The following is an 11,102-nucleotide window of genomic DNA, read 5'->3' as shown; positions in this document are numbered from 1 at the left end:
TGCCGTGCCCTTGCAGGGTGTCACATGTATACCTTTATGTTCGATTCCATCCATGTTTGTAATGTGAGATGCAATAAAGTATTCTATTCTATTCAGAGTCAGACCGAGAAAAGTCTGCAGCGATTTTGATAGCCCACACAATGCAAGTGTCATTTAAACGTCAAACTTCTATGAATTTATGACGTGTAAATGGGTGAATCAACTTTTTCTTGTCACTTGCCATGGTTACGTTCTCCTAGGTCACTCTTTAAAACCTGATTTTTATGCATAATTAAATTCACCAAACACACTTTTTGGTGATACTTATAAACCCTTTCCATTGAGGGTCGTCTACCAAGCGTGTCAGAAGAAGGTGGTGTAGGGGAGAGGGGGGCAGCCTAGTACACTTTTTACATTAATGGTCATAGTTCAAAATATTACCTACAGAAACCAGTTTTAAGTCTCTACACAACAACCTACATTATTAACCTATGTAATTACTGCATTCCCACATATATAAAGCTAAAGATAAAAGTACAAATTAGATTTTTGCAACTCAAGGAATAATGTTCGATACTGCCCCAAGAGGGGGTGGCTTTGAACTTACATGGGGCAGATTTGAAATATGGGCTGTAAAGGCAACAATATCGAGATATCCGTGTTTATTTTATCTGTACTTAGTAGTCTGTCATTAAAAATAATCGTGTTAACATTTTAATCGTATAAGTAATTTGCAGTTAAAACAAAGTTGGGGTAGTTTTGTACATTAATGTTTTTTGGGGTGTTCAAAGGTGCCTCAGGGGGGGTACCTTTGAAAAGTATTGAAATCTTACTAAAGCTGCCCCCTTGAGGCAGTTTTGCACACACCATTGTTCAAAACTACCACAATAATGTTTTAACAGCGGATTATATGAGTATATATTTTTTGGTTAAATCAATAAATTGCAATTTTATTATTATTTATATTACACTAATTTTATATTTTGTAATATTGTAAATACAGAATTTTAATAAAGATTATACTAAACATAGACTAAACGTAATAAGCACTGCACTTAGGTAGTTCATGGAATTTTGGTAAATGCATTATTAGGCTTTTCTAAAATATTATTAGGTACTGTTTCAATTTAGGTACCTACATGTCAGTTAATATCGGGGCAGATATGAACATTTCTTATGGCTGGGGTAGTTTTGAACAGACTGCTAATCAAAACTGCCTCCTATTTTTTTTTTCAAAACTACCCCAACCCCTATTTAAAAAAATAACCGTCGTTATTTTCCAGAAACATTATAAATTCTGATTATTGATCCTTCGTCACTAAACATAATAGATTGTTCTATCGAATAAATTAAGTTTCACTTACCACTTCCTTCAAATACAGCCTTAGAAACCTTACAAATCTGCACAAATACCGCTAAAGGGTAGCATCGAAAACAAAATAAGCTACTTGTTCGTTCATGTTCTGTCAAACGTCAAATCTGTCAGGTGACAGTTGTGTGGGTCGATGTTGCAAGCCCTAAATATGGATTTGGATCATTATCGCATCAAAAATAAATGTTTAATCGCAGTTGTTCTAAGCTGCCTCCAGTGATAGCTGCCCCCCTCTCCCCTACCTGACTATCCACCCAAATAACACTTGCACTGCGTTGGCTATCAAAATCGCTGCAGACTTTTCTTGGTCTAACTCTAGTCGTAATCGACGTCTACTAGTAAATAAACACTTCTTCGAACGGAGCAACAAGCGGCGCGTGGCAGAGGCGAGGCAGGCGTGGCTCACTCCGCGATTTCGTCGCGTCGCTACAAGTACATGCGGCCCACACCAATTTTGGTGTCTAGCCATAGTAGTTGCCGCTAGGGTTGCCAGATCGAAAGGCGCTATTATCGGGAAAAAATATAAATTTTTCGGGATTTTGGGCTTTAAGTCGGGAAAACAAACCATTCAAACTAAATTAATTTTATTAAAAACAACGATATTTTACATTATTGGCATTACGTCAGCTGCTCTGCCCACTCTCGCCACGCGCGCTGACGGGCTCGACGCGGGTCGCTTGCTCGCTCGACGACAGTTCGGAACTTGAAATTATTGTTTATAACGTGAAGCTGTTTTTCGGGACAATTTTCACTTTGTCGGGAATCTGGAACACATGCTAAAAATCGGGAGAATCCCGCCGAATCCCGACCATCTGGCAACCCTAGTTGCCGCGCACCGCTACGGAACGAACGCCTGCTCGCGCTTGCGCCACCTAGCGGTCATATCTGTCGTAATAGACGCGTTTTGTTAGAGTGAATCTTCTGTACCTAGTTCTATTATTTATTCTGTGGCAGAGGCGCTCTGCCCCGGTCAGCCAAAAACCATCACCGCGGACGCATCGAGGGGTCCTTCAAGAAGCTAGACATCGACTAGAGGTCGTCCAGAAATCATGTGATCGTTAGGGGGGGTAAGGAAAATATCACGAATTATCACGATGGGGGAGGGGGGGGAGGTCAGAGAAAATATCACGTGTAATTTCTTTTCAAAGCGGGAAAACATAAAACAACAATATTACTAAAAAAAATTATCAGATCAAATATAAATCTGCTCTATTTTAGGCATATAAGTATATAAGTGATAAGCAGATTTTACGATACCTGTTTAGCGACATTAGACTTGTTTAGCGTCAGAGTGCCCGCATCATAATTATCACGTGATCTTATGGCGGGGGGAGGGGGTTTCGTTAAGTTCACCAAAAATAACAAAGGGGGGGGGGGGTAGGGGTTCGGCGTAGTAACTATTGTACGTGTTGCATATAGAATTTTTGACGTCTATACTGGGGGGCGATTATTGAATATCGATCGCTCGATTTCGTCACTCGAAAATCGGTGGAAAACGGAAACTAATTTTTGAAATACGAGCGATAGGAATTGGGAATCTATTTTTATTGGCCACTCGTTTTCAATTATATTAGTAGAAGACCACTCATTTTCAATTATATTAGTAGAATTTAAAAGCATAGTAGTGGAGTGTAGTTTAAGTAAATACACGAAATCAAGCGGTCGAAATTCAAAAATCGGCCCCTGAGCCAGTGTGTCGCTTGCAGAGTCGATGCAGACTTGGATTGGTCCAACTCTAGTACAAGTAGTAGTGTGGAATGTTAGCATTAGCGCCCGTTTTGTACCATTTCTTTGTAATCATGTGTGCTGTGATATTTTGTAAATAAATGAAGTTATTTTACTGATCAACCTTTTGTTTTTCATTTATCATATTTCTAGAATGCCAGGCGCTTAAAATTAAATACAAAACCCATCACTCACACGCCATGATCACAGGCGCAATAATACAACGCGATTATCGCAAGTCCGTGCGAACTTTACTCGTGCCAGGGATCGGATACCGGTATTTTTTGTATGGGAACGGAAACGGTATTTTTTCGTTCTTTGCTAATTACTTCATTTCTAATTAGGCAATCTAATAATACGAAGTCGTAACCTAAAAACACAACTGAGTCCTACATTTTGAGTATAAAATAATTCGAAAAATATGGTTACTTCTAAGTTTTTGCAAAAAACCGGTTCCGATCCCTGACTCGTGCTATTGCGCGATCAAACATTGAACTCGAATAGGTCGACTCGCGCGAGTGTACGATAATCGCGTTGTAAGAACAACCCCTTATTGCTAGAGGAGTCTGGCAGCTGTTCACCAGTGGTCACAATTATATCCTTTTGGACGCCAATGACCGATATATCCGCACCGCAGGTTCAACGCCAAATACCGATTAATCGGTCACAGACCACAGAGCAACATAGACCTACGTGCATATGCATTAAGTTCAATTTCAGTTTTGACACTTCGGTGACGTGGCGTCAGCGTGACAGCTTTTGACACGGCGTCGAAAAGGTTAAGCGAAATACCGTCCAAAAGGTTAATTTTAGTCTCATGCGCAGGGATCGGATACCGGTATTTTTTGTATGGGAACGGAAACGGTATTTTTTCGTTCTTTGCTAATTACTTCATTTCTAATTGGGCAATCTAATAATACGAAGTCGTAACCTAAAAACACAACTGAGTCCTACATTTCGAGTATAAAATAATTCGAAAAATATGGTTACTTCTAAGTTTTTGCAAAAAACCGGTTCCGATCCCTGCTCATGCGAATGGGGTTGGCAACTGCCACAGGTTTGCATAGATGGCGCCAGCATAGGTTTCCCGTGTCTCCAGTTTTGTACTATGGAATTTGGCTTAAAGGGCATCCAGGCCATGAAATTCCAAATAATCGAATTTGAGAATTTTAGGAATTGACAGGAAAATCTATGCTGGCGCAAACATTATAGAAAAGTTCAAAATAAAACAGAGGTGTATTTGCAAGATATATTTCATAGAAACATACTCGCAGTCAAGTTACGCTTACACCATACTTGGAATAACGACCGCGTGCCGCATCTGTAAACAAACAAAAAACAACCTTAAACTCTTATCAATACCAGAGATGTGACTTATTTGAAATACTTGTATTTAAAATGCAAATACTAAATGCAAAATACCTATTTTGTATTTTGTATTTAAATACCTTTTGAAGAAAACTATTTTGTATTTTATTTGAAATAGTTTTTGGGACCTATTTTCTATTTTCAAAATACAAAATACTTTATAGTAGGTAATGTAGGTAGGAGTTACAATCTCTTCTGATGTTACAATCCTGGCAACTCTCTCATACTGTTGAATCTGTTTAGTAACGTCGCACATGACCACAAGCGTAGCGAGTGGTTAAAAAGTGGAATCTTGAGTGTTGCGAGGGTTTCAAGTTACGAGAGGAGAACAAACTTTTCTGCCCTGATGAAACTTTTCTGCACAAACGAGACGTTTTCATCACACTAACGAGAGGCATTATACTAGCTGTAAAACATTACAAATCTAAATTAATGCTTTTAAAAATTGTCCGTTATAAACCATCATCCATCCATCCTTCCGGTTAATATGAGCAAACAACTAGAAATTTGCACTTAGAGGACTGATTGACACACTGTTTTCAAAGAATGAAGAGAGTCTTTTCAATTCGGATATTTTGAGTAATACTTTTTAATTCAGACTAGGTATTCATTATTCAGAGTACCTTTTATCGCAAAGTATTTGTATTTTTAAAAAGTATTTTGAAAATACCTATTTCGTATTTTGTATTTTAAATACAAATTCAAAAACTATTTTGTATTTTGCATTTGAAATAGTATATCAAGGAAGTATTTGTATTTTGTATTTAAATACTTTTTATAAAGTATTTTTCACATCTCTGATCAATACTCTATGGTCTACGATAGGCGCTAGTGCTGCACTCTGGCGGTAGAACATTGCAGTAATACCCCCATTGTGTGGGTTCCAAACCAGGGTTGTTGCGAACATCCGCATCCGCAACCGCGGAACTTCCGCATGATTTTCAACATCCACATCTGCATCCGCATCCGCATAAAATCGATGCGGAGCTTATGCGGATGCGGATGTTGAACAAGTCGGTACAGGAAAGTCTTAGCGGCGGCGTAAGTGCTAGGTAATTTCGTCATTACCTATAACGAAATCGTCTAAATCCAGAAAAGTCGGCCAAGTTACTGTTTATTAAATATAACGCACCTATATTCTTGCTCAAATACTAAACGTTTCGTTTTTTTTAATAAAAAAATAGTAAAAATGTAATATTTGACGTTTTCTAAGTACCTAATCTTGACATCCGCATCCACATCCGCATCCGCGGATGTGAGCCTTTAAATATCCGCATCCGCATCCGCGGATGTCAAAAAATCTGCATCCGCAACATCCCTGTTCCAAACCAGGGTTGAGCTTGATAACAAAACTTGCTAGTTGATTTTCGGTGCTATCTGCATGCAAACATCATTATCAAACTGAACTAAGGGGCATGGGCGGCATGGCACACTGCGTTCGATTCGCACGTCACTCCGAAGTTTGAGCGAGACAAGCTATGCGCGTATTATTTCGACGTCCCGCTCGCACGTCGGAGCGACGTACAGTACCATGCCTCTAACCACAACAACACGGTCCATTTTACCCTTTTGACAAGGCCAGATGTAAAAACCGGCCAAGTGCGAGTCGGACTCGCGCACGGAGGGTTCCGCACCATCAACAAAAAATAGAGCAAAACAAGCAAAAAAACGGTCACCCATCCAAGTACTGACCCCGCCCGACGTTGCTTAACTTCGGTCAAAAATCACGTTTGTTGTATGGGAGCCCCACTTAAATCTTTATTTTATTCTGTTTTTAGTATTTGTTGTTATAGCGGCAACAAAAATACATCATCTGTGAAAATTTCAACTGTCTAGCTATCATGGTTCATGAGATACAGCCTGGTGACAGACGGACGGATGGACGGACGGACGGACGGACAGCGGAGTCTTAGTAATAGGGTCCCGGTTTTACCCTTTGGGTACGGAACCCTAAAAACCAGTGCTGGTGCAAATTTTTAGGGTTATTGGATATTTCAGATCTAAATTTTTAAGTTACGCGTTACTAGGTTATCTAGGCTTTAAGTAAAAATAAAATTAAAAGTAAAACACTCACCTGCAAAATGCATTTAGTCAAAGAGACCGAAGCCCATGTCCTCATCTTCAGACTCGGACTCCTCCTTCTTGGTCTCCTTCTCTTCTGCAAGGTGAAACACATTGGTTAGAGAGAGACAACACTTGTAGACAGGTTGTAGTAAAGTAGTGGTATCAGTTTTGAGAGTAACAGCAATGTTCTTCAGTCGAAAGATGGCGTTAGGTTGAAATCATCATTTAGGAGTCCTAGGTACCTTATTTATATTATGTTCTGGCATTTCTTGTAATTATATTTTAATTTTGCTGTGTCGATTCAGATAACCGATAAAAAAAATAAGTCTCGTCTCTATAGACTGGACTCGTATGGAACTATTAAACTATTCAGACCAAACAAATGAGTGCATGTGCATACTCGTGCTTAATTTTAAGTACAGTCGAATCCAAACACGGTCTCATGCATTTTCGAACTTTAGTAGGGGTCAGAGGGTACAATAGGCTACATTATATTAGGAGTCTAAGTTATCCCGCCATCGCCGACGAGGTCTGCCGGATCTCCGGTTCGACTCACGGGGCACCCACTCTGTGGTTATCTTGGCCCATAAGTCATTCGGCATGCGGCAGACATGACCAGCCCAGTCCCACTTTAACTTGGCCGCTTTTCGAGCTACATCTATTATTTGAGTTTTAGAGCGCAGCGTGGTGTTCCGGATGCGATCCCTTAGTTTCACACCTAATATGCTGCGCTCCATAGCTCTCTGACAAACCCCGAGTTTGGACTTCTGAGCTTCCGTCAAAGACCAAGTCTGAGCACCATAGGTGAGGACTGAGGAGCCTACGTTTGAGAGACAGAGGTAGGTCTCCCTTCATGAGGTGTTTCATGGACCAATAGCTCTTCCAGGCGTTCTCGGTCCGTCTATCGACCTCTTTTACAAATAGGCTACATGATTTTTTTTATGGTATCAATCGATCGGGTTTGTTTTGAGGATCAAATGTCTATATGGGACCCATTGCATTAAAGTAACACAAAAGTCAGAAATTGTAGTCAAAGTCCGACAGTCGCACTTCACTCGCGAAACGCCCTATACAAAACGACCAGAGGCTGTGACGTCATCGCCCATCTTGTAGTATGAAACAAGAAAATTGCGTTTTTGTCGGTGAAATATTGCGTTTATGCATATAGTTGTTATACAATATTTTTTTGGATGAAATGTAAGGAATCGAATGGTACCCTTACTTTTATCGTTTTTGGAAGTTAAAAAAGACTTAAATTTTGAAATTTTCAGGTCCTGTAATTTTGTAATTTTTCAATATTTTATTTTAATATCCACATTATTGTGATAAATTGCTCGTTTGCTATCTATTTTACCAGATTTTGTTATAAAATTCAACATGTGCCATCATCCCTATTCCTCAGAGTTCATAAACAAGAGTTTAAATTGCCGGAGAAACATGACTAATGGAACTTTTTCAAAAACAAAATGCATAAAGAACATACCCTTCTTCTCTGCTGCGGCGGCGGCGGGCGCGGCGGCGGCGGCGGCCGGCGCGGCGGCGCCCGACGGCATCGAAGACAGCTTCTCGCGGCCTGACACACCACCACAGGTTAGTAGTGCTCAACAAGTACAGGGTGGGGGTTGCGATAAGGGATAGACCTTCAGTGATGGTGTGAACATCAGGATTCTTCAGTCGAAAGATGGTATAGGATTCAATCATCATGTTGAAACGGCAATCCAGATATCAAATATATCAAATATCAACATTTATTCAGCAAATAGGCCACAAGGGCACTTTTACACGTCAATATGGAATTTACATACAGCAAAAAAAAACACATCAATAATTATAAAATACAACTAAGCCGTAAATATCAAATCACCACCAGTTGACAATGGTCAGGCATTCCACCAGTCTGGCTTGCTTTTGCTTTTTTAACACATTCATTGCCACCCAGCCAAACGATACATCCGCGCCACAAAAATTTCGTCATATAAAGCTGTAGTACCACGATCCCGACTATGGGGTCGTCCGGCCTGGGAACGAAATCATAAAATACCCGATAGTCGGGTTTTCAGCACTGAATGTGTTAAAGATCACCCATTGTCTAGAAATGCCGTAAGGGGTCCAAAATGTCAGGACGCATTTTAAATTCATCATACAGTAGAAACTGAACGACAAACCAGAAGAGGTTGTGAGATGCCATCTTGGTACAATTCCCATCAGATATATCGAAGCGGCCAAGGTGTTCACAAAATCTGAACACGCACTCGAACACCCTGACAATAGAGGCGTGTTCAGATATCTAGTGTCTTAGCCGCTCCCATATATATGATGGCGACTGTACAATCTGAGTATTTCATGTATACTGCCAGTTATAACAACCACACAGTGGCGTAGCGTGGGTCTCGGCCACTCGGGGCGGATGAAAATTTTGCCGCCCCCTAGCTTCGTATTTCAATATAATAAGTGCGACTGAAATAGTTCAAATATTTATACGATATTATTGATATTTATTCGGAAATTTGCCCCCTAAAAGTGCCGCTCGGGGCGCACGGTGGGCTGAAAATCGGCCTCCATAGAAATAGAAACCGAAGTCTTAAATTTGAACTTTTTTTTATTGGAATAGCTTTTGTTAGGTTTTATTATGTCCCAAAATTAATCTTAGCTAATTTGGTTGGAAAAATAATTAATTATAATTTTTTTTCAAAATCTTTGTATGGCGCGTATCAGAAAAAACGAGTTTTCTCCGAAAATAAAAAGTTAACCGTAATATCCTGACAGATGATTTTAAAACCAATTATTCTTGATTTTTCCACATAATTAGAATTTTCCTACGGGGTGCACTTTTTTTTTTTAAAATCGATATTCAAATTTTTTTTTTTTAAATCGGGCCGCCCCCACCCCCCCCCCACTACGCTACGCTACTGCAACCACAATGGACCAGTATTAAAAACTCACCAGCAGCGATCAGCTCCTCGATGCTCTTGCCAGCCAGCTCAGCGATGACCTTCTTCAGCTTCTCAGCGTCAGCCTCGATGCCGACGGAGCTCAGGATCTTCTCCAGGTCCGACGCGGCCGGGTTGGCCTTGCCGCCCAGCTCAGCGAGTAGATACGCGGCCACGTAACGCATTCTGGAAGTTATGAATGATAATAAGCATTGGTTTACTACTGTAGCTCTGTAACTTTTATCCTGCGAAGGCCCACCATACAAAATAATACCAGTTGAATTTGAAATTAGTGAAGGAAAAAGGTTAAATAATTTTTCGTTTTTAAAATCTAACAAAACAAAATGCAGGTTGTTCCAATTTAATGGTTTAAATTACAGTTAAGTATTTATTACTATGGGTAGGGCCATGGGATTTTTCTATTTCTTGCTATAAATGTGGTTCTGAAGACAAAAAAGTCTATCAAGAATATCTTTGTTGTAACACTCAGACTCAAGAGTTTAAGATGATGCATTATGTAAAATATACTTTTAGAACAAATTTTTTGGCAACATAATGTACAAAGTAATGTACTTCCTTTGTCACATATGGCATGTGAAAGGTTGCCAAAAACTATACATGTAATTTAATGAGCAGACACAACTCAATAATATCTAATTTTATTTGCATAGAGAAAATAAGCACATGCAATCAATGCCGCCATAACGTACAAAAAATCTCATGTCTAAATTATCAAACAACACCATGTGGTGTTTTCCTCACTGGTACTTAAGGCACGGGCTGCCGTGATACTTATTACTATAAGGGAAACTTAATCAAGATCTTTCTTCTGACACTGCTAAATTATATGAAGGATTACTGTACTCATATTTAAACTGTTTACCAAGAAGTCATAAAACTAAAAGAAAGCTGAACAATTGCTGCACAAGACAAAACTTAAAGACGAATAGGTAAGGTTCCTAAATCCTTAGGTTTTTTGTTTGAAATTGTTGGAGAACTTCCACATTTTCTTCAACGGACCAAGTAGGTACTGAATAAATATGAGAAGTTTGGAGGTTATGTCCGCCAATATTAAATTATGTGTATAATTTCGTGAATGTTGCGTTTAAAAATACATTCAAATGAAATAAATGTATATGGACTTATATTAAACAAATAAAACGTGGATTTGGTTCACCAAGTACATGATTCACTTGCCGCACACATGAACGATCCTAATTCATCCAACGCAATTTCTATATATTTGTACAAATAACGATTTTCACCATTAGAACACTCACTAAAAATATTATATTCACAATTATTTTGATAAAAACACTTACTTTTAAGTCGTAAAGACACGAAACGTGTTAAGCCGAAGTGGTATACGTTCTTCTTGAACAAAATGTCAAGAGGAAAGAAAGATGACGGCCGACTCGGCCGAGTGGCGTTTTGTTTTGCCGGTTTGACAGAAGGTGTATTTTTCGGACTAAAACACGGGCTGTGTTTTGACATGGTTTTGGCCACGAATTTTGAACATGCGATTATTTTTTATTGCTTTAATTACTCTCCTCTCAAGTTTATTCGCAGCAAATTAAAATAAAATAGGTGCTCTATTTTTTTCTATCATCTTTGGGCTCTTAGAGTTATGGAATGGATAACTAAAAGTCCCCAATTTCTTTACA

The 11,102-nt window shown here is 39.2% G+C and overlaps 2 protein-coding genes across 2 annotated transcripts in view; one reads left to right on the top strand and one right to left on the bottom strand.

Moving 5' to 3' along the window:
* LOC134656868 (zinc finger BED domain-containing protein 4-like) overlaps window positions 1-139 on the top strand; it is a 188,667-nt gene extending 188,528 nt beyond the window's left edge. Inside the window, exon 2 of the mRNA XM_063512402.1 lies at window positions 114-139. The gene's annotated coding sequence lies outside the window, so the exon portion shown is untranslated. The remainder of the gene's footprint in view (window positions 1-113) is intronic.
* Window positions 140-4,315: 4,176 nt separating this feature from the next.
* On the bottom strand, window positions 4,316-10,853 carry LOC134656973 (large ribosomal subunit protein P2). Its single transcript, XM_063512538.1, has 5 exons — window positions 10,761-10,853; window positions 9,452-9,624; window positions 7,992-8,081; window positions 6,519-6,602; window positions 4,316-4,397 (listed from the first exon to the last, which is right to left on the bottom strand). The coding sequence occupies exons 2-4, from the start codon at window positions 9,621-9,623 to the stop codon at window positions 6,532-6,534; spliced, it is 333 nt and encodes a 110-aa protein (XP_063368608.1). The 5' UTR covers window position 9,624; window positions 10,761-10,853; the 3' UTR covers window positions 4,316-4,397; window positions 6,519-6,531.
* Between the last annotated feature and the right edge of the window lie 249 nt (window positions 10,854-11,102).

Source organism: Cydia amplana, chromosome 19, assembly GCF_948474715.1.
Source record: "Cydia amplana chromosome 19, ilCydAmpl1.1, whole genome shotgun sequence".
NCBI classification, from domain to species: Eukaryota; Metazoa; Arthropoda; class Insecta; order Lepidoptera; family Tortricidae; genus Cydia; species Cydia amplana.
This window is presented reverse-complemented; position numbering and strand designations above follow the sequence as displayed.